This window comes from Chrysochloris asiatica, unplaced genomic scaffold (genome assembly GCF_000296735.1).
Source record: "Chrysochloris asiatica unplaced genomic scaffold, ChrAsi1.0 scaffold00100, whole genome shotgun sequence".
NCBI lineage: Eukaryota > Metazoa > Chordata > Mammalia > Afrosoricida > Chrysochloridae > Chrysochloris > Chrysochloris asiatica.
The window spans coordinates 752845-778034 of record NW_006408618.1 but is presented as its reverse complement, the minus strand read 5'-3'; the positions used below and the strand labels follow the sequence as shown (position 1 = coordinate 778034).

General features: G+C 37.8%; 1 protein-coding gene across 4 annotated transcripts in view; it reads right to left on the bottom strand.

The window, feature by feature from the left end:
• The window catches only part of DNM3 (dynamin 3), a 1007215-nt gene that overhangs the window by 462719 nt on the left and 519306 nt on the right, over nucleotides 1–25190 (bottom strand). For 3 of the 4 annotated variants that reach the window (XM_006867044.1, XM_006867045.1, XM_006867047.1), the window contains exon 13: nucleotides 22675–22726. In XM_006867044.1, coding sequence (XP_006867106.1) covers nucleotides 22675–22726 — 52 coding nt within the window. Of the gene's footprint in view, nucleotides 1–21807; nucleotides 21838–22674; nucleotides 22727–25190 lie in introns of all 4 variants that reach the window. The other variant, XM_006867046.1, reaches the window with a different exon arrangement.

The window sequence follows — 25190 nt, the reverse complement described above, 5'->3', positions numbered from 1 at the left end:
CTTTACAAGAGAAGACAGCCTTATCCTTCTTTCACAGAGTAAATGACTGGTGGGCTTGAATCACAGACTAGGAAGTTGGCAACCCAATTGCTTAATTCACTGTGCTACCAGGGTTCCTTAATAATTAGAAAACATGAAATTTTAAAATATTCTTCCTAATTACTATACAATACTTCAAGCTATTTTATACCTAATGCAAAACTTGAATTTACCTACATTAAGAAAAAAAAACCCAGGATATAATAATAAACAAAAACAATCACCATTTTATTGACTAGAATGACAGGTTGTGTAATAATGTGACTTGTTTCTGTATCGATTTATAGGTTCAATACATATCCATTCAAAATACAAACAGAACTCCACTCAGCATACGACAAGATTTTAATCTTCAACTGAATGAATAAGCAATGTGCAAGACCAAAATATACTTTTGGAAAGGATGAGTAATAAAAACAAAGAGCTTAGTAGATATAAAAATGTCCTTAAAAATGTCATTGTATAAAAATCAACAGATGATAAGATAAATAATAATACAAACCCTAGCTAAAGAGAACACATTTGACCCAGATAAGGTCAGAAATAGGCCACTTATCCATTGTATGATGTTGGGTAAAGTATTTGAATTTTCTAAGCTTTAATTTTATCATTTATAAAACAGGAGAAATAATGAAACCTATTTGCTGTGGGCTAATGCATCAGACTGCAAAGTCGTTTGAACTGCAAGTTTGGTGGTTCAAGCTCACCAACTACTCCTTGGAAACCTTACAGAGGGTCGCTATGGGTTGGAATTGACTCAGCAACACTTAACAACAACAACAACATTTCATAGAGTTGTTACAGAATTACAAGAGTTGATTTGTGCAATGCACTTAGGACAGCAGCCATCAGAGAGTCAGCCTTCAAGAAATGTGAGCTGTTAGAATTATGACATCATTATTAACATTATTATGTAGCAAAGGAAGCATCCCAAACCAATGGTGATGGTATAAATCATTCAAACATATATGAAATGTTACTATATTTACTACTGTTAGCTGCAGTCAAGTTGGTTCCAATTCATAGCGAGTCTATGCACAACAAAACGAAACAGTGCCTGATTCTACGCCATCCTCACAATTGTTATGTTTGAGCCTATCGTTGATATTACTGTGTCAGGTCTTGAGGGTCTTCCTCTTTTTCTCTGGTCCTTCCTGACATGTACAAAGTAAAAGGCATGAAATCTCAACAGCTTCATGTCAGGGGAGCATTCAGGCTCTACTTCTTCCAAGACAGATTTGTTCTTCCGCAGTCCATGGTACTTTTCAATCTTCTTCACCAACACCAGAATTTAAAGGCACTGATTCTTTTACAGATCTGATAACTTACATCGTTTCTCCATTTATCAGTTGTGAAGATTTTTGTTGTTTATATTGAGATGCAATCCATACTGAAGGCTGTGGCCTTTGATCTTCATCAAGTATGTGTTTTAAATCCTCTTTGCTTTCAACAAGCAGGGCTGCATCATCTACAAATTGCAGATTGTTAATGAGTCTTTTTCCAATCCCGATGCCACATTCTTCTTCATATAATCCAGATTCTCATTCTATTTGCTTGGTGTAGAGATGGAATCCCGATGTGGCACTGTGGGTTAATGCTCTGGACTGAAAAGTCATTTGAACTGCAAAGATGGCAGTTCAAGTTCACCAGCTGCTTCTCAGAAACTCCATACAGGGTCACTATAGGTTGGAACCAACTCAACAGCACTTAACAACAACATACAGATTAAATAAGTATAGCAAAAGGATACCCTTGGTGCACACCTTTCCTTATTTTAAACTATTCAGTGTCCCCTAGTTCTATCTGAATGACTGTCTCTTGATCTATGTAGAAGTTGCTCATAAGCATAATATTCTAGAATGCCTGCTCTTCACAATGTTAACCATAGTTTGTTATGATTTACATTGTCAAATGGCTTTGCATAAAGCATAAAGTCAATAAAGCACTGGCAAACATCTTTCTGGTATTCTCTGCTTTCAGCCAAGATCCATCTGATGGCAGTGATAGCCCTAGTTCCATGCACTCTTCTAAATCCAGCTTGAATTTCTGGAAGTTTCTTGTCAATGCAATGCTGCAACCATTTTAAATTATCTTCAGCAAAATTTTACTTGCAGGTGGTGTTAATGATATTGTTTGATGATTTCCACATTCCATTAAGACACTTTTTTTGGAAAGACACAAATATTTTTTTTCTAATTGGTTGGCCAGGTAGCTGTCTTCCAAATTTTTTGGCATAGATGAGTGAGTGTCTCCAGCATTGCATCAATTTGTTGGAAGATTTCCATTTGTATTCCATCAACTCTCGAGCCTTGTTTTTTGGCCAGTGCCATCAGTGGAGCTTAGACCTCTTCCTTCAGTACCATTGATTCTTGATTATATGCTACTCTTGAAATGGTTAAACATTTACCAATTCTTTTTGGTACAATGACTGTATAGTCATCTTCTTTTGATGGTTCCTGTGCCATTCAATAATTTGCCCACAGAATCTTTTGATATTGCAAATCGAGGCTTGAATTTTTTCTTTAGTTCTTTCCTTTTTGTTTTCTAACTCCAGGTCTTTGTACTTTTCATCATAATACTTTACTTTGTCTTCTTGAGCTACCCTTTCATAGTTTCTGTTCAGCTCTTTTACTTCATTTTTTTCCAGTTTAGCTTGACTATGTATAAGAGCAAATTTCAGAGGTCGATTCAGAGTGTCTTCTGACATCCATTTTGTATTTTCTTCTTTACTATCTTTTAATGACCTCTTGATTTCTTCATGTGTGGTGTTGTTGATGTCATCGTCCCACAACTCTTTTGCTTCTTGGCTATTAGTATGGTGGTGGTGGTGGTTATGTGCTATAGAGTCGGTTTCAACTCATAGTGACCCTGTACAGGGTTTCCAAAGCTGAAAATCTTTACGGGAACAGAAAAACCTCATCTTTCTCCTGAGGAACAGCTGGTAGTTTTGAACTGCTGACCTTGAAATTTGCAGCCCGTTTCGTAACCACTACGCTACCAGAGTTTCTTGGCCATAGTATACATCAAATTTGTTGTTGAGATGGTCTCCGAAGTCAGGTGGGATATATTTTGGCTTTTATGGACTTAATTTTTAGCCTGAACTTGCATACAAGCAACTCATGGTATGCGCCTGGCCTTGCTTTGGCTCTTCCCAAGTCCTATTTTGAATGTCTTCCAACCTGAGGGATTCATCTTATAGTTCTGTATCAGATAATGCTCACTACTATTCATAATATTTTCAGCTGCTAACCATTCAGAAGTGGTTCACCCCTCCTTCTTTCTACTCTGTTTTAGTCTGGAAGCTCCACTGAAACCTGTCCACCAGGAGTGACCATGCTGATATTTAAAATACCAGTGGCACAGCTGCAACATCAGAGCAACATGCGAGTTACAACAGCACAACAAACTGACAGAGGAATGGTGGCTCACCATAGAACTTAAAATGTAAATAGTAATTTGTTGTTAAGTGTTGTCAAGTTGGCTCCTACCCAGAGTGACCCTGTATAGGGTTTCCGAGGAGCGGCTGGTAAGCTTGAACTGCTGCCCTTGAGTTTTAAACCAACTTTGCAGTCCAGTGCATTAACCCACAGCACCACACCAGGACTCCAAATAATAATAATAGCTGACATTTACTGAGTTGATACTATGTGCAAAACACTGACCTCAATATTTTATGTAAACCAATGTGTTTAATCCTCACAGCATCCCTATATGCAATAATCATATTCCAAGTACAGATGAGCTACCAAGATGTCATGTAATTTGTCCACAGCTGGTAAGGGCAGAGTCAGATGTTGAAGCTGGCAGTCAGGCTTTTGAACCCACGCCTCTAGCCAGTTTATTTTTTTCCCTGAGTTAATGCCTCACCACTTGCCATGTTCCATGATAAATTCCAGATGGATTAGAAAGACCATGTCAATAATGGCTTCATATGTATGTTACAAGTTGTTGTTGTTGTTAAGTGCTGTCGAGTTGGTTCTGACCCATAGTGACCCTGTATAGGGTTTTCAAGGAGTGGCTGGCTGGTGAGCTTGAACCACAGACCTTTGTGGTTCAAATGACTTTGCAATCCAGTGCAGTAATCCACAGTGCCACACCAAATGTGAATATTTAATTGTTCAAGAACAATTTTTTAAAAAATGTCCAACAAATATATTGAAAGAACTGAGAGGAAAAAGAGTAATTTATATCACTTGAAACCATTTTGTAAGCTGCTTTACTTCAAAAATATTCTACGTCAAATGAAAACAAATATAAAATACATTGAGAAAAACAGTTAACAAAGGTGTTGAAAGGTCACTATCATCACTGTCTAAAAATTCTATTATGAGTTAATGAAAGTTTAAATATTTCAAAAGCAGGCAAAAGCATGAAAATATGAGTCACAAAGAATACTACCCACCAACTGCCAATGAGTCCATTCCAACTCACAACATCCATCTTATAGTACAGAGTAAAAATACTCCGTTGGGTTACTGATACTAAAAATTTTTTGCAGGATTTGAGAGCTTCACCTTTCCCCAAGAACACTGGCATAGTGGCTGACTGTGTGCTACTGATTTGGTCAAGGCTATAAATCTTTATGGGAGCAGATTGCCTCATCTTTCTCCCACAGATCACCTGATGGATTTGAACTGCTGACCTTATGTTTAACAGTCCAGCATGAACCCATTATGCCCACAAAGGTTCCCACAAAATACTACTATTGTTGATACATGCCATGAAGTCAATTCCAACTCTTAAAGGCCTTGTACAGGGTTTCTGAAGAGCAGATGGTGAGTTTGAAATGCCAAACTTGCAGTTAGTAACCCAGCATTTATCCTGTCACACCAGGACTCAATAAACGAACAATTTTTCTCCTTCCTAGAAAGTTACAGACAAAAGTAACTATGGCTAAAGGGGATAGAAGTATATGTTAAGCAGGAAAATAATTTTGTTTTCATATTGTATTGTTAGATGTTGTCTAGTCAGTTCTGACTCATAGCAACCCCATTTTCATCACAGGAGAACAAAACACTGCCCAGTCCTGCATCATCTTCACAGACATTGTTAAGCTTGAGCCCACTGCTGCTGCTACTGTGCCAATAATCCATCTTGTTAGGTGTCTTTCTTTTTATTGCTGGTGCTCAACTTTACCAAGCATAATATCCTTCTCCCGAGACTGGTCCTTCCTGAGAATATGTCTGAAGTATGAGAGACGAAGTCTTGCTATCTTGCCTTGAAAGGAGCATTCTGGTTGTTTTTTGCCCAACACAGATTTCTTTGTTTTTCTAGCAGTCTATGGTACTTTTAATATTCTTCTCTCACACCATAACTCAAATGCATCAATTCTTGTACAGTATTCCTTATTATTTGCCCAACTTTCACATGCACATAGGCTATTGAAAAGACAATGGCTTGGGTCAGGTGCACCTTAGTCCTTATATACTGACATCTTTGTTCTTCAACACTTTACAGAGGTTGTGTGCAGCAGATTTTCCTACTGAAATACAGCATTCGATTTCTTGACTGCTGCTTCTATGAGTGCTGACAGTGGATCCACATAAAATGATGTCTTTGACAACTTCAATTTTTTTCTCCATTTATCATGATGTTATTTACTGGTCCAGTGCTGAGGATTTTGTTTTCTTTACCTTGAAGTGCAATATAGTCTTAAGGCTGTGGTCTTTGATCTTTATTAGTATTTTAAGTCCTCTTCGCTTTCAGCAAGGAAGGTTGTATCATCTGCATACTAAACTTTTTTACCATCAGTAAATATTTATGTATTTTTCAAGTAGAAAATGAAAAGTATAGGTTTAAAATAGCTAGAGTTATACTCTGTGCAAAATAAGATATGCATTGTACTTGTCATGAAAGTAAGAACTGAAGACTTAAGGAACGATTTCTGCTATTTCAGAAGGGTTTATTATTTATCCCATCTACTTAAAAAGTCTCTGTGGCCAAATATACAGATGAGCTAGTTGATACAGGATAGAAATGTCAGCAAGCTTACTACAACAAAGCTGCCAAGAACATGGGTGTGATACCTTGAAGCTAAAGACAAGCATTCATTTTGAAATGCTTGTCTTTGTCCTGTGATGGAGCCACTCAGAGGGAGAAACCCTGGGATGTTTGAAGTAGGCTGACTTAGCAACCCTATGCCCCTCATTTGGCAGTGCAGGAAAAAGTGGGAGTGGCTCTGTGGCCAGAGACAGAGTCCATAGTATATAACACAGTGGAAATGTCAATGGTGAGATCTGCTCATCTAGGACTTGAGAATGGAGAATTCCAATGGTCAGTAATATTTAAAATAATTATGAACAGAAGACACTAAGCTAGAATGTTCAGGTCTGAAATGACAGTGCTTAATAAAGTAACAGATTCTCCAATGTAGTTGTTAAGTGCCCTAGAGTCAGTTTTGACTCGTTGTTGTTGTTAGGTACTGTGCAGTTGGTTCTGACTCATAGTTACCCTGTATACAGCAGAACAAAATACAGCCCAGCAATGGGCCATCGTCACAATTGCGATGCTTGAGTTCACTGCTGCTACCACTGCGCCAATCCATCTCATTAGGGGTCTGCCACTTTTTTGCTGACTTTCTACTTTACCAAGCATAATGTCATTCTCCAGGGCCTGGTCCCTTCTGATAATGTCTGAAGTTTGACAGACATACTTCTCACCATCCTTGCCTTTGACAAGTGTTCTGGCTGTACTTCTTCCAACACAGATTTGTTTGTTCTTCTGGTAGACGACGGTAGTTTCAATATTCTTCTCCAACACTATAACTCAAATGCATCAATTGTTCTTCAGTCTTTCTCATTCATCGTCCAACTTTCTGAAGAATATGAGGCTATGAAAATACCATGGCTTGGATCAGGCACACCTTAGTCCTCAAACTGACATCTTTGCTCTTGAATACTTAAATACGTCTTGTGCAGATTTGCTTAATGCAATACATTGCTCGATTTTTTCTTAACCTATCATGATATTATTTATTGGTCCATTTGTGAGGCTATTGAATATACCATAACTTGGTTCAATTGCACCTTTGTACTCAAAGTGACATCCTTGCTTTTTAACACTTTAAAGAGGTTTTTACAGCAAAATTTTCTGATGGAGTAATACATCCTTTGATTTCTCGACTGCTGCTTCCATGAACATTGATGGTGGATCCAAGCAAAATGAAGTCTTTGACAACTTCAATCTTTTCTCCATATATCATGATGATTTACTGATCCACTTGTGAGGATTTTTCTTTTCTTTGAATTTAAGTGCCATCTATACTGAGGGCTGTGGTCTTTGAACTTCATCAGTAAGTATTTCAAGTCTTCTTCACTTCCAGCAAGCAAGGTTGTGTTATTTGCATGTCGCAGAATGTTAATGAGTCTTCCTCCAACCCTGATGCCATGCTCTTCTTCAGATAATCCAGGTGCTCTGATTATTTACTCAGCAGACAGACTGAATAAATACGGTGAAAGGATACAGCCTTGATGCACATCTTTCCTGGTTTTAAACCGCTTAGTGTCCTCTTAGTCCTGGTGTGGCACTGTGGGTTAATGCACCAGACTGCAAAGCTGTTTGAACTACAAGGTTGGCAGTTCAAGCTCACTAGCTGCTCCTCAGAAACCCTATTCAGGGTCGCTATGGGTCAGAATCGACTCAACGGCACTTAACAACAAGTGTCCTCTTGCTCTGTTAGAATGACTGCCTCTTGGTCTATGTACTGTTTCTTCATGAGCACAATTAAGTGTTCTAGAATACCCATTTTTCACAACATCATGCAAAGTCTGCATGATCCACAAAGTCGAACGCATTCAATAAAGCAAAGTAAACATCTTTCTGGTTTTCTCTGCTTTCTGCCAATATCCTCCTGACATCAACAATGATATGCCTAGTTCCATGTCCTCTTCTGAATTCAGTTAGAATTTCTGGCAGCTCTCTGTTGATGTACTACTGCAAGCATTTTTCAATTATCTTCAGAAAAATTTTATATGAATGTGATATTAAAGATATTGTTCTATAATATCTACATTCTATTATATCATCTTTATTTGGAATGGGCACAAATATTGATCTCTTCCAATTAACTGGAAAGGTAGTTATCTTCCAAATACAATGGCATAGATGAGTAAACGCCTCAAGCACTGCATCAGTTTGTTAAAACTTTTACATTTGTATTCTGTGAATTCCTGAAGCCTTAGTTTTTGCCAATACTTTCAGTACAACTTAGCCTTCCTCCTTCAGTATCAATGGGTCTTGATCATATGCTGTCTCTCAGATGGCAGAGCACTGATCATCTCTTTTTGGTACAGCGGTGATATATTGCCTCCATCTTTTTTTGATTCTTCCAGCATTGGCATCATTCAATGCTTTGTCCATGTTGTTGTTACTAAGTACTGTCAAGTTGGTTCTGACTCCTACTGACCCTGCATAAGGTTTCTGAGGAACAGCTGGTGGATATGAAATGCACACCTTACAGTCAGAAGTTCAGTGGTTATCCAACAGTGCCACACCAGGAATCCTTCAGTATTATAACCCGAGGACTGAATTTTTTCTTCAGTTCTTCTACTTCCAGGTCTAGCACTTGAGAAGTGCTAGACGTGTTTTTCCTTTTTGGTTTTTCTTATTTCAGGTATTGACATAATACTTTACTTTGTCTTCTTGAGTTACCATTTCAAAATTTCTGTTACACTCTTTTAATTTCTCATTTCTTCCAACTGTTTTTAGCTTTTCTACACTAAAAAGCAAGTTTTCAAAGTCTATTCTGGCATGCATTTTGTCTTATTCTTGCTTTACTGTCTTTTTAATGACCTTTTGTTTTCTTTAAGTATGATGTTCTTGATGTCATCCCGCAACACGTCTGGTCTTCGAATATTAATGTCTAATGTATCAAATCTGCTCCTGAGATGGTCTCTAAATTCAGATGGGATATATTTTGACTCTGGTGAATCTGTTTAAATTTTCTTCAGCTTCAATCTGAACTTGTATATGAGCAACTAATGATCTGTCAAAAAAGTCTGCCCAGGCCTTGCTTTGGCTGATAATGAGCTTTTTCATTTCCTACAGATGTAGTTAATTTGACTCCTGTGTACTCTATCTGGCACAGTTAGTTGTTGCTTATGTTGATGAAAAATTGGTATTTGTAATAAATAAATCATTGGTATTGAAAAATTTATCATGTGATCCCCAGCATTATTTCTGTCACCAAGGCCATAGTTTCCAATTAATTATCATCCTTCCTCTGTTTCCAACCTTAGCATTCTGATCACTGGTAACTACCAATGCATCTTGATGGCATGTTGATTAATAGTAGACTAAAGGAGTTGGTTGTTGTTAAGTGCTGTTGAGTCATTCTAACCCATAGCAACCCTGTATAGGGTTTCCAAGGAGCAGCTGGTGGGTTTGAACCACAGACCTTGTGTTTCAAGCTGACGTTGTGACACAGTGAATTATCCTGTGGCAGAGGACTCCATAGTAATTAGTAGAATTCTTCAGTTTTTTTCATCACTGGCTTTAGTGGTTGGTGTATGAGTTTTAATAATGATGGTACTGTATTATTTAGCATATGGATGTTCTGTCACAGACAACATTACACTTCGAAATAGAATGCTCATTGTGATGATGAATATGATGCCATAATGTGTCTGCAGCTTGTTGTTCCAGGCATAGTAAACCATATGATTCCCGAATTCAATCACTAATGCTGAGGATATTGATCTTTATGCATTCCATTTCATTTTTGATGACTTCCAGTTTTCCTAGATTCATACTTCATACATTACATATTCCAATTATTAATGTATGCTTGTAGCTGCTTCTTCTCATTTTGAGTTGTGCCCAATCAGCAAATGAATGTTTCAAAAGTTTTGTATCTCTTCCCCAGTCTTTTGGAGTGCCTTCCAACCTGAGGTCACTGTATCAGACAATGTTTTCGCTGCTATTCATTAGGTTTTTAGTGACTAACCATTCAGATGTTGTCCCCCTCACCATCGTCCCAGTCTGTCTTAGTCTGGAAGCTCTGCTGAACCCTGTCCACCATGGGTAACCTGTTGTTGGTGGTGTTAAGTGTCACTGAGTCAATTCTAATCCACTGCAACCCTGTATGGGGTTTCCGAGGGGCAGCTAGTGAGCTTGAAATCACTGACCTTACAGTTCAAGCCAACTTTGCAGTCCAGTGCATTAACCCACAGCACCACACCAGGACTCCTATGAGTGACCTACTGCTTTTTAAAATGTCAGTGGCACAGTTTCCAGAATCACAGCAACATTCAAGACACCACAGTACAACAAATGAATGGTGGAAAATGTAACAGTGAATGATTTTAAATGGCATAACAGACTGAAATGAGATTTTTTAATGCAATTTTACACTATCCAAGGTAATTTTAAAATATGGTGGTTAAGAAAATAAGATTCAGATTCCAGTTGGTGCTGCCATTCATAATCCATGTGACTGGGTATATTACTAGACCTCTCCATGACTCAGTTTCCTTCTCTGTAAAATTGGGATAATAACAATACCTACCCTCACAGTATTAATTTGGAGAAGATAATGAATTAAAATTGTAAAACACTTAAAACAGTATCTGAAGCACTCTAACTACTAAGCTAAGGTTTACTTGAATAATTTCTACACTATTAATGAGAGTGGAATGAAACTCATCTCTTTTTTTGGTAAATGGAACTTTTAGAGTTAGCTGGTTTTTGAAATGTTACTACCCAAATCTTAAAAAAAGATTTGTGGTTCTGGACCATGTGTGTGGACCATCACCTTCATTGGTCCATTGCTCTGCTCTCTTCCTGTTTCCCCAATCCTGCCCTTTCTTGAGGGGAAGTGTGAGATTGGAGAGGAGAGCAGGCAAAAAATTAATGAGAGATAAGCAAACTGGCATGCTACCAGTAAAAAGTATTGAATGTTGAAATTTTTCCTTATGATAAATCATTTGCAACTGACAAAGCTTTTAGGAAAATAGTAAATTCTCAGAAGTAATCTTTAAAAATTAAATTAAGCAAAATAATTTGTTAATAGCAATGGGCAGAAGTATAGCACAGAATTGCATTTTCTTGACAACACAGGGCATCAGCATTTTCTGAAAATAAATGAAAACAAAATATTTTAAAGCTCCAGTATTCTAATTTAAAAATTCTTATTTGTCAAATTGAGATGCATCAGCATGCTGTACAGCTAAAACATAGGTGAAGTATTGTTACAAGAAATCATTAAAACAAATATGTGAGAAAGAAAAGAAAGGGAAGGGAAAGAAGGGGAGGGAGAAGAAGAGGTGAAGGGAAGATAAGAAAATGAAAGAAAAACTTTTAAAAGGATCACAGAAAATGGCAGTCCCTGAATGATTAGAATTTAGTTTATAACTGTAAGGATGTAAATGTCAGGCTAAGTGGCAATAGGCCACTGGATTATCATAACAGGAAAGAAGCATAACTAAGAATAATAGACTTTATTTTATACATTTATATAAGGTGCACTCTAGAACACTTGTGATATGTATACATATTATCAAGATTAGTTTTTAAAAGGAAATTTCATTTACATTTTATCACTGTTCAAATAAATGAATACATAGAAGAATTGTGTTGCTGTTTTTAAGTGTCATGGAGTTGGTTCCTACTCACAGTGACCCTATAGAGGGTTTCTGAGGAGCTCTGGTAGCGTAGTGGTTATGAATCAGGCTGCAAACCACAAGGTCAGCAGTTCAAAACTACCAGCTGTTCCACGGGAGAAAGATAAGGCTTTTTGCTCCTGTGAAGATTTACAGCCTCGGAAACCCTGTACAAGGTCGCTATGAGTCGGAACTGACTCCACAGCACATAACAACAACATAGTGACACTGTAGAGGGTTTCTGAGGAGCACCCAGTAGGTTTGAATCACCACCCTTGAGGTTAGCAGTCCAGAGCTTATCCTACAGTGCCACACCATCATTAAAAATATATCTTTATTATGGTGGTATTATTATCTGCCATATAGTGGTCCCCCAACAGATGGTGACCCTGTTTACAATGGAATTCAACATTTCTCTGTCCTGCACCATCTCCACAGTGGGTTGTGTATCCGAGCATGTGATTCACAGGGCTCCTTTTCAGAAGGATCATCATGTCTTTCTCCTTACTCTGTCTCCACTGAAACCAGTTCAGCATCACAGCAACACACAAGCCACTGACAGAGAGGTGGTGGATGAGTATGAGGTACACTGGCTGGGAATCAAGCATGGTACTCCTGCATAGAAGGCAGGAGTTGGAACACTGGACCATACCTTGCTACAAATATCAGAGAATTCTTCATTTTTCCAGTTACATCTTAAGAATCACCAGCTGTGTCACTGATAGTCTTTTCATTAAAATGGCTACTTGGAAGATCAAGAGAGATGGGACAAAATATATCCATTCTTTCTGTAACTAATAACTTAAAAAAAAAAAATTCTTGCCTAGTTTAAAGAACTTAAGAACGAAATGATTATACTTAACATTTAGAGTATGCATTTTAAATACATGTTAAATACAAGGACCTTCAAATTGCTTTCACCTTCTTATAGCATGAAGGAGCTTATAAAAAATGCTAGTGATAGTGAGGAGTTTTTTCCTTTATTCTACACTCAAAAAATGATCCTAAAAAATTGTTCCATGAACTATAACTGGGAAAAAGAGGTAATTTCCATGATGGATGAAATAAAGGTGAATATGTTTTAAATGAATAATCACATGATAAGTTTACCAGCATAATTTTCTCAATTAAAAAATATTATCTTCACATAAGCATATCAAAATTGTAAACTTTTAATTCAAAAATCAATGTCATTGTTTCTCAAGTTTTTAAAGTGTTTATATTTATAAAATAGATCATTAGGAAAATATGATTAATAGAAACACTTCATTATTATTTATTTTTTTCATTTATTCAAGAGCTATTTTTTTATTGAGTATCTTCTATGTGTCAAGGTTTGCAAAGAAACATGAATACATATTATGCAGATTTCATTGTTGCTTTGTGGCAAGTGTCCTACCTCAAAGCTGGGGAACTGGTCAATTAGAAAACATAAAATAATTCAGTTACTACTTTCCTTGAAATGTAATGGAGTAATATATATACATAAAATGATACCAACAATAATAGTAGTAATAATAAAAGCAGCAAGCACTTTACATAGTACTTACCATTAGGCAGGTCCTTGTAGGATAAGCATTGGATCTCTAGGTCTGAACCACAAGGTTAAATGGCTCAAATTCACCAGTCAATTGTCAGAAACTCTATACAGGGTGGCAGAGATCAGGACCGACTCAATGGCACTTAACAACAACACTCTAGCCATCTATCTTGTATTATCTCATTTAACCCTCACAGCAATCTGATGAGTCAGTAGTATGGTGACTCATCAGCTCTTTACAGATTAGAAACCTGAGGAACAGAAAAGTTAAATAACTTGGTCACAGTTACACAGTGGCTTCACAGTCCTAGGTCTGAGCCATTTCACTGGACTGCCTGTCAGTCAGTATTGTTGCTAAAAAGGAGGAGCCCAAAGGGAGGGTCGAAACAAAAGCCAGAGGATGAACTGGAAAAAGTCATTAACTATAATCAATAAATGAACTATGGTTTTAATAATAAGGTGTTAATCATCCTTTGTTCCTTCAAGAAGACAATATACACCAGAATTCTACTGTCGGAATTAAATTCTTCTGAAAGCAAAGAATGCTCAGTCCATACCCATACCAGTCATCTGAGGTGCACCTCCTCCGGTGTCTAGTCTTGTTCCAATAGCAGCTCTGATTTTCAGGTGGAGAGGCAGTCTGCCCCTCCTTCCAATCCATGTGATCTGATGAGAAGCCACCCCAGTCCCACAGCCCACATGACCCTAGCTGAAGCCAATCAATGCTTCTCAGTCACTGACCACACAATGATTAGTTCAGGAATGAGCACATGATCCAAGTCAGTCCAATCAGAATAAATCTTAAAAGTTTATGCAGGAATTCTGGGAAACAGACTCATTTGGTTCTCTGGATTCAAACCAAGAAGAAAAACTCCTGGAAGCTGTTGGCAGTCATCTTGTAATCCCTTGGGGCCCAGGAATGGGACAAACAATAAATAAGCAGAACCAGATAATTTAAAGAAAGCAGCCAATTCATTGTGACACTGTTGAGACATGGATTAAATAGGGCTTAATTCTATCACTGAACTGTTGCATTGTATAAACTAATAAATTCCCTTGTTTCTCAAGATGACTTAAGTTTTCTGAAATTTATATATTTGAAAAAATTCTAACTGATGAAAAAATCCTAACTATTGAGACTAGAAAGTAGGCTGAAGCTGGGGGTTAAGACCCTAAATTGTAGCAGTGGTTGAATGGAGGAAGAAAGCTGGAGGGCTGTGAGGAGTCCTCTACCTTAGGCTATGAAGATGGAAATCACTGTTACACAGCATGGAAACAGCTAATTAAACCCTGGCCTCTTTTAACATTGGTTCAAACCATGTTCTTGCAGAGGCTGAAAATGCAGGGGACTCAGTAGGAAAATTTCAGGTAGTTAGGATGAGTTGACAACTAAGGATCCTAAGAAAAAATAGACCAGTGTCCACTGAACCTAGCTTTCAAAGAGTAAATATGTTTTGATAAGAAAAAAACTATTTTGATAAGAAAGTCACCCCAGTCTATAATTTACGAAAGTTGAAAAGCTAGTTATCTAGAGACCTGTAGTTTGGGAAAGTCAGATTTCCCATTCCAACAAAAAGTTATAGTAATAAAAGGCACACTGATGGGAAATGATACATACAATAAGTCTGGGACTAGAAGGTTCTCTGATACTCAGGCTCCTGCAAACACCTGCTCTTCTTCCTAACTAAGGAAAAAGTCTTCCATGTTGTCAACTACTGTCTGGGGCCAACCAGCATGCCAGTCATGTTTCCTGCTATAGACTCTTGTGATTAAAAAAGGAATGAGATATCACAGACATATTCTATCAATCCTCTTGGCTTCAACGTATCCTGACCCTTAACATATTCAAATCTTGAAACTTCATCTCTATTTTTCTTCAACTACACACACCTTCTGAAGACAATGTTCCACAAATACTTGTAGCTATTATTTATTAAGCACTTCTTCCATTGTCGGCTCCTTCTTATTCTAATAACACCTATGACTTTCAAGTGCTATTCTCTTGTTTTTCAAAACTTAAATGTGACATCCACGCACTAATTTAATTTCCAACGTTACCACATTTTCCACTTAATCCTGGTACCCATTTTCTTTGACTTTAGCAAAACCTCCATTGCTTTGACTTGTCCATTTCCTTTTACTTTCAGTCACTGGCACCTTTCATCTCTAATTTTTCTAAATACATGCTCATATTCTCTCATCTCCCTTGCAGATAGTTGAAGACAAATGACTGAGTTCTATTCAGTGAAATTAGAAACGAAGTCATGCGTGCAGCATCCAGGTTAGCCCTTAAAAATCCCTCTTAGCAGGACTTCCTTTGCTTTTCCACCTGCGGGAAGAATAAAGGGGACTCCAAAGTCCCTGACTCATCATGTGAAGTAGGGATGGCCTTCGCATTGGGTCACGTTCATTGGATTGTAAAGTAAGGTGAGTTCTTTTTATTATGTTAAGATAGTGTAATTCTAGGATTATTTGTTACATAGTTGGCCTATACTAACATCAATCAATTACACAATTCTTTACCTCAACCACCTCTTTTCAAAATCATAACTCATCTGCTCTCTTGAGTTTTACATGCTGCCTTCCTAGAATAAAAACAAAAACAAAAACAAAAAAAACTCAGGATATTAATCTAGTGGTCTGCTTTCTCAGTTGAGCTCTACCTTTTGTCTGTGGAATGACTTCATAACACCAAGAGAACGTGTGGCACTGCTATACACTCAGGTCATCCCTGACACGGCACAGGACCTTCTATCAATCAACTGGTAACTTTGTCATGTCTCTTTGGGCTCTCAGAAACATCTGATACAACTACAACCAACTACTCCCTCCTTGAAACTTTCTTTCTTTAGCTTGAATTCCATTATTCTGCAAGTTTTCTAATCACTCTTATCACTTAGTTTCTGTTTCAATTCTTCAATCTGTCCCAACTTTTCTTTCTCCATCATCCTTTAAAGTCCATATTCCTTCTATGCTTTCATTATTTGTTAGTGATTTCATTTACTGCCATGACTTTAGCTACTGTGTATGTACGTATTTGTTGTTGTTAAGTGCCGCTGAGTCCGTTCCAATCCATAGCGACCCTATATACGGTTTTTGACGATCCATAGCATCAATTCTTCTACGGTCTTCCTTATTCACTGTCCAGCTTTCACATGCATATGAGGTTATTGCCAATGGATTTGTTTAGTCATAATTCTGGAAAGATGACTTTCCTGCTACATTAGCTCCCTTGGCTACTTATTAATTCTGCTGTTGCTGTTGGATACCTTTAAGTTGATTCCTTCTTATAGTGACCTCATGTGACAAAATGAAACTGCCTCATGCAGTTTTCTTGGCTGTAATCTTCACAGAAGTAGATAATCAGTACTCTCTCCCATAAAATTACTGGGTGGGTTTAAACTACCGACTTTCAGGTTAGTAGCCTTGTACTACCACCCTTCAACTCTATCTCCTAAGTGTATTTTGAACCTGCTCTTCATTTTCACCATACCTCCTGCTATTAACATTTGTATTTTCTTACCTGAATAGCTTGAAAAACATTTTTAACAATTTTCCAAATCTCTAGGTTTACAAACATTTAGATATGGCTGACACATAAATCTTTTAACATACAAATCAGATGACATGCTCTTCCCTATTAGAAATTCTTTAATAGTTCCCAATTGTTGTTGCTATTGTTAAGTGTCATTGAAACAATTCTGACTCACAGAGACCTTGTTTGGGGTTTTCAAGGAGTGGCTGGTGGGTCTGAATGGCTAACCTTGCAGTTAACAGTCCAGAGCTTACCCTATAGAACAACACTAGGGCTCTGCCTTTGAAATAAATAGTTCTCTGTCTCTTATGAATTCTGGACACTTTAGACAACTTGTCATTGGACAGTTATAATTGGGTAGCATACTCAACACACCCAGCCATTCTGACTCTGGATCCAAATCTGACTTTCTCATTAAGTAGCTTTCATCATGAAGAATGGTTCCATACAATAAACGCTGGACTGTGAAACACAAGGTTGGCAGTTTGAGCCCTTCAGCTGCTGTGCAGGAGAAATATGAGGCTTTCTGCTGGCACAAAGATTTATAGCCATGGACACCCTGTACAGGGTCACTATGAGATGGAACCGATTCAGCCACTTAACAGCAACAACAACAACCTATTGCCTAAGGCAAAAATCTGTAGATCATCCCTGGCAATTCCTCACCTCTCCCACTCTTTCCATCACAAATCTTATGAATTCTCCCATTTACTATTTCTTGAATTCACCTGCTTCTTCTCATCATTATTGTTGTTAAGTGCCAACAAGTTGGTTCTAACTCATAGCGACCCTGTATAGGGTTTCCAAAGAGCAGCTGGTGAGCTTGAACCACAGGCCTTGCGGTTCAAACTGACCTTGCAATCTAGCGCATTAACCTCCTGCACCACACCAGGGCTCCTCCCTATCCCCAACCATAATAATTTCTTGTCTACCAACTGCTTCCTAACTAATTTCTTTTTCTAGTCTTGTCCCCACTTCAAAGTCTTTCCTCCACACTACAGGCAGATGAGCTTTCTAAAATATAACAATCCAGCTTAAAATCATACAATGACACAGAGTCACAAAACTGGGTGCTTATGTCCTATTGAAGGATGAGTAAAAAAGTGAACAAGATTATTTCAAATAATAGAATGCAATAGATAAAGTCGAGACATTGAGAAGGGAGGGGACTTTAGATCTAGTGTTCAGGACTGGCCTCTTGCAGAAGTGGTGTTTCAGTGAAACCTGAACCATCAAAAGGAGCTAGCCTTGGAAAAGGAGGCCGACTTCAATTTGCTTATGTACTATCAGCCTCATTAGACCGTTCACTCTCTGGGGGTGGGGCTAATTTTTCATTCATTTTTCTATTCTAAACACACCCCACAAATTATGACACATGGCTTTAAAATACATGTTTGATGAGTGACATGCTTGTTCACATTTTTTGTACATTTGCTGATATCTACTTGTGATATCTACTTGTGAAACTATTAAATTTCTAGGCAGACAAAAACAACTGATTTCAGACTTTAAAAAAAGTTTGGATGCCCTTAAATCCTTCTTTAGAATCTTCAGAATCAATGCTGCATAGGTCTTACCACCAGAAGGCCTACAAAGATACCAGCATGGACGGGTCACACGCTAGGATATTACGGGCTGTTTCAGCATCACTAACCATACAAGCTGGCATCATTCCTCAGTCTGAGCTCCAAGGCTCTCTGGTTTTGAGCCTCTGGATAGGCAAAAACCTCAAGTCAACATCAGATAATCAGATTCAAAGAGAAAATGGCCTCAAGTTATTATGGCTCACTTTTGCTAAGTAGGAAAACACTGTGAAGAACTCCTTACAATGTAATATTCTATTGTTGCTATTAGGAGTCATCGAGTTGGTTCTAACTTACAATGAAAAGTACACTGACTGCCTGGTACTGCACTACCCTCACAATTATCACTATGTCTGAGCTCCTGGTGTATGCTTGTGTGTGTGTGTGTAATACAAGTTAGTGCATTCAGTTCTGGAAACTAAAATGCTTAGATTCATATTTCCTTACTTTCAAAATGAATTTTTAAATAAACAAATTTGGTAGCAAAAAGTGACCTAATATGAGGCAATTTTATCTTTCATCTAAACTGCCTGGTGTGATTATTCACTAGTTTTCATTGCAGAAATACAATGCATTTTATTATAAAGTGATGCCTCTGACCACACAGGGGTGGTTAAGAAATAAATGGTATGTAATATATTATCTTTCTAAAATTTAAAGAAGTCTGAATTTCAAAAAACATTTATTATCTTGAGCTATAAAACTTTCATAATGTACTGGTTTTCAAGCAGCGGCAGTCCCCAGAACACAAGAGTTCCTTTCCAAAATCTGTCTTTAAAGAAATTTGTATATATATATATACAAATTTAAGCTATAGTTTGGACCTAACATCAGTGAGTCAAATGTTTGTCGTAGTATACAGTGTACATTTCTATACATTAAAAAACAAAGAAAAGAAACACTTCCAGATGCACTAAAACATCTTTAACATTTTTTCTGGTTGCTAAATATGGTTTGAGTCAGTTCTGCCTCACAGTGACCATGTATAGTGTTTCCAAGGAGTGGCTGGTGGATTTGAACTGCAGACCTTGTGGTTAACAGTCCACTACAGTGCCAGATCAGGATTCTTTCTTTAATACTGATGCAGTGATAACAATAATATTTTCATGTGTGTTGCAAAGTAACACCTATTGTTTATTACAATCACTGTATGTACCCCAAACAGGATTGGTTCCTTCTTAACTATGGGTTGTATGTAAATTCCATGTTTGTAACATGGGGACTACCTGTACTCAGCAAAAGTAAAGTCATAGAAAACATATTAGCATGATTTTAACATTTGGAAATAATACTATTGTGAAAGCTATTTAAGTTTCCTTTAAGCTCTGATTTAAAGTATGGCTTTATGACATTATGTGATAAGTTTGCCTATATATATATATATATATATATATATATCTGTACTTTTATGAGCTAGAGAGGTTTCTGATCATGTGGAGAATTTTACAGACAGATCCTTCATACTACGCCAGCCTTTATCTGTTCATTCTAGTCAACAGAATAATTTGTCACCATTTCAATTTTCCCAAATGTTTCATTTTTCCCATTTTATAATTATTATCATTTTAACACTTAATATATAATTTCCCTCCCAGAAGTTTCAAGAAGCAGCATCTATCAGTTGGGAACAAGATGTTTACTCTTTGCAGGGCACACACTCAGCGGTTGTGGTGGTAGTGGTTATATTCCGACTCAGTGACCCTCTCTAGAGGGCTTCCAAGGCTGCAAATCTTAACGGAAGCAGAAAGCTTTATCTTTCTGCCATGAAGCAGCCAGTAGATTGGAACATACTATGCTACCAGAGCTCCTAGCACATCCAGTGTTGTTGTTGTTAAGTGCCAGTGAGTGGGATCCAACTCATAGCAACTCTGTATAGGGTTTCCAAGGAGCACCTGGTGAGTGTGAACCACTGACCTTGTGGCTCATACTGACCTTATGGTCCAGTGCTTTATCCCATAGTTCCATATCAGGCTGCAAATCTTCCATATACATCATTACTGATTTTTACAATAACCCTGGTACAGATGTTTTCTATTCACACAATCTAGTAGACTGAGGCTCAATTTTTCAAGGCCATATGGCTACTAAGTAGAAGAGCATAATTTGAATTCAGGAATGTCTGGCTCCAAAGTCTACTTCTTTCAAAATACCAAAACAAAAAAGCCCAAACATACTGCTGCCAAGTCAATTTTCAATTCACAGCGACCCAACAGGACAGAGTAGAACTGCCTCATAGGATTTCCAAGACTGTAAAGGTTTATAGTCTCGGAAATCCCATGAGGCAGTTATGAGCTCTGGTAGCGCAGTGGTTATGAATCGGGCTGCTAACCTCAGGGTCAGCAGTTCAAAACTACCAGCTGTTTCACAGAAGAAAGATGAGGCTCCCATAAAGATTTACAGCCTCAGAAACCCTGTACAGGGTCGCTATGAGTTACAACCAACTCCACGGCACATAACAACAACAACAACAACAAACCTTTACAGAAGCAGATTGTCAACATCTTTCTCCCTTGGCTTTGAACCACCAACCTCTAGTTAGCAACTGAGCACCTTAACCAATGTGCTACCAGGGCTCCTTCTGAAAACACCAGAGAGCAATTAACTGATGCATGCTCTAATCTTATTCTTAAAGAGGCGCAGAGTTGGAAGGAAGACATTAAGATTGCCACTTTCATAGAGAAAATGAAAACGTAATTGTTGAAAAAAACAAACAAATTTGCCTGGGCGCTGTACAATAAGCACTGGACTACTAATCACTAGGTCAGTAGTTCGAACCCACCAATAGCTCTACAGGAAAAAAATGAGGCTTTCTGCTGCCATAAATATTTACAGCCTTAGAAGCCCTATAGAGCATCCCTGTAAGTTAGAACTGACTTACAATGACAGTGGTTTGGATTTTTGTTTTACATTTGGTTTTTAGTCACTTGATTGTGTGTTTATACTTCTATCTGGTTTTAAAGGATTCAACTCTAAAACCACATGAAACGTCTATTAGTCTAATTTTCAATTTTTTAAAAATAAATGCAAATAATTGGAGTTTGGTAATCTTATCAACAAATACATCACGGTCAGATGCCAAATACCCACCTTTCAGAAGCATAATTCACATTTATTTTAAATATAGTCATACATGGGGAAGAGAAAAGCTTACACTTTATAACAACATAGCATAGAAGGACAGATAGGAAGATCATTAATGATTTTAATTATTTTAAGGCCCATAAAAATTAGAGAAATAGTGAAGCACCCACAGTGTTAAGGGTTGATTACTATAGCATTTTAGATTTTACTAGTTCATACCTTTAAGTCACAGCAGGTTATTAGCAGTGAAGGGATGAACCCTCTTAAGAGGATTTTATTTCAATGATAGGGTGTTATGGACAAGACAATCTAAGTTCAAAAAAAAAAAAAATTAGTAGCAAGCGCTAGTTTAGTTAATCAGTTAAAGACAAACTGTGCCCTTAGGAAGCTAAATGAAAAAGCAACAGTAAGCTTACAGAACTTAACTCGTACAATTTGCCTTGAAGGCGGAAGATTGGTTCCCTGAAATAGCAAAGAATTATATGCTTTAGTTCAGAAAAAAAAGTTTTTTAAAGAAAAGTCTGTTATTACCTCTTCTCCTTTCAAAACAATGGGTGGGGGGTGGGGGTGGGGGGATAAATTTAGGGCAGAGGTTTCAATTTGTTTAATAATTGTGCCTCTGATTATAAAAAAGAAACAACTGTAAATCATCATTGTTTTGACTTGAAAAGAAGTAACAATGCAAATATTCATTATCACATAAAACATAAAAAGCAACAGCAAACTGTTAATGCAATCTTTGCAGAGCGGCTGTTAGTCTGCTCACAACACAAAAGCTCAAAGGATCAAGAACTTTATAGGAGTTAACAGTTTCATTAACCAGCAGGAATTTGGTGGCAGAGATTAAGGTCAACAACTGCCTTCTTTATGAGCTGTCCCTTCACTGTTCCCAAGCTGTGCAAATGTGTGAACTAGTCAGCAGGACCAGAAAGCTCATGCAACTGACTCACCATTATTGAATCTTCAACTGACTCACAAAGTCAATGTTAAATTAAATTTACAGGGAATGTAAGCAGCAAAATAGGACACAAGTAGCCAGATTTGAAAAGCAGAATAAGTAGCAAAAAAGTTATTTAAAATAAATAAATATGGTTAACTGCATAAAATAGCCACCAAAAAAAAAAAAAAATGCAATTCATGGGGGGCGCCAGGGCCTTTAAAAGCAAAGACAAAATTAAAAAGCTGCATTTCAAGCAAAATTTGCACAGAATTAATTTGCATTTAAAAACTGTCAATCAAGCGATTTTAGTTCAAATTGTTTTGAGCATGCATTCGCGGATTCTCTCATACAATTCCTACCTGATTTCCAATTGTGTTTTTCTTGTGAACCTGACTGCTCCTCTGCTGAGCACTGAGGAAAGCAAAGGAAAGCAGTACTGAAGAAACACATCAGAGTTTTGTTTTCTGAACAAGCAACAGATTCTAAAATACATACAGGCTTTAAAATCAAACAATCAATCAAGAACCAAGGCAGTGCTAATACAAAATAATAAAGGTCAGTTTAGTTCTGGAAGTAAAACCAACTTGGCTGGGCTGCTAGTAGTAATTAACAATCAAAAAACAAAACTATGAAAGCACCACACGAAGAAACGCTGCATTAGTAACACAAGTCAAGGTGAAGTATTTGTGAAGTCCCACAGGTATACAGAACAGTTGTGATAAAAATGGATTATTCATATATATTGAGCATACAACACATTCTGAGAGCTTTATAGATATTACAGGTTTTAAGTCTCACAGCAAAACTCATTAGGTAGCTGTTATTATTCATATTTTACAGATTGGGAGACTGAGTCACAAAAAAATTAAGTGACTTTCCCAGAGTCACTCAGCCAGTAAGTGGTGGCACTCAGTAGTCTGATTCATTATTTCAAACACTTTGTGATAATATTTAATCCCATTGTTTTAAATTCTACTATATTATGACAACTCTTTTAATATATCTCCAGCCTGGACTAATGCCCCAAACTCTATACTAGTACATGCGCTTTAGATAATTTCCTGATCTTCCTAAAACCTGCTCCTACCACACAGTCTTTCCCCTATTCATAAGTCCTTCCAAAGGCTTAGGGCAAAAATCTTGACTCCTCTTTGCTCTTACACCCACATCCAACCTTCAGCAAAGGCTGTTGACTCTTTTCTTAAAATCTATTTAAAACCCAACCATCTTTTCACCACTTCTGTTGCTCTGGTAGAGGAGTGATTACAAATCGGGCTACTAATCTTACGATCAGCAGTTCAAAACTACCAGCTGTCCCGCGGGAGAAAGATGAGGCTTTCTGCTCCCGTAAAGATTTACAGCCTCGGAAACCCTGTACAGGGTGACTATGAGTTGGAATTGACTCCTCGGCACAAAATAACAAATTGCTACCACAATGGTTCAAGTCATCATCATCTCTCACCTGGATTGTTATAATTGCTTCTTCTGCTTTCACACCTGTTGCCTTAAATACAATTCTCAATAAAGAAGTTAGAGTGATTCTTTTAAAATGAGATCATGACACATGCTATCATTCCACTCAAAGTAAAAGCTAAAGTCTTTACAATCTGTGTGGGGCCCTACTCTAACTGAAAGGAGCTCTGGTAGCATAGTGGTTACAAATCGGGCTGTGAACCGCAAGGTCAGCAGTTCGAAACTACCAGCTGTTCTGCGGGAGAAAGATGATGCTTTCTGCTCCCGTAAAGATTTACAGCCTCGGAAACCCTGTACAGGGTGACTATGAGTTGGAACCGACTCCACAGCACAAAACCACTATCACCACTCTAACTGACCCCCACGCTTTTGCCTCTTTGACCTCATTTCTTCCTCCTTCCCACCTGGCTCACTGGAGACTTACAGTTACAGACACCTCCTTGCTCTTTCCTGATTTTCTGGTGGCACAGAGCACACCCTCCCCCCACAGATCTACTTTGACTCCCTTCCCTTCATCAAGTCCTAACCTTTATTCAAATTTATCTTTTCAGTGAGGCCTGCCCTGATGCACAGTTTAACAACTGTACTTCTTCCTCCCTTTCTCCAGCACTTCCATCTCCTTTACTCCACTCTATTTTTCTCTATGGTAGTTTTCCCCTTCAAAGAATACTATAAAAATCAGTTGATGCTGAGTGGATTCTGACTTGTGGGAATCTCCTGTCTGAGTACAACTGTGTCCCATAGGCTGATGTTTCAGATATAGGTATCCAATCCTTTTTTTTTTTTTTTTTACAGTGCCTCTGGTAGACTCGAACCTCAGCCTTTTAGTTAGCAACCAAATGCAGTGCACGTTTTTTGCAATACCCATACCTTAAACATGCTATACAGTTTACTTTATCTCGTGTCTTCTTCCACGAGACTATAAGTTCCTTGTGAGGAAGGTTTTTTGGTTGGATTTTTCACTGCTATACCCTCAGTGCCTAGAAAGTACCTGACGCACAATTATTGTTGTTGTGAAGTGCCACCAAGTCAGTTCTGACTCATAGTGACTCTCTGTAGGGTTTCCAAGCCTTTAAATCTTTGTGGAGCAGAAAGCCTTTCTCCTGTGGAGGGGGCAAGTGGGCTTTAACTGCTAACCTTGTAGTTCACAGTCCAGTACTTATAGTATTGCGCCACCATGCTTCTGACACATAATTGGCTTCAATAAATATCTGCAGAATGAAAAACCCAAAGAGGTCGATACACTGTTATCATGTTGTTAAGTGCTGTAGAGTCAGTTCGATCCATGTTGTTGTTGTTGTTGTTAAGTGCCGTCGAGTCGGTTCCAACCCATAGCGACCCTGTACAGGGTTTCCGAGGGTGTAAATCTTTACGGGAGTAGAAAGCCTCATCTTTCTCCCGC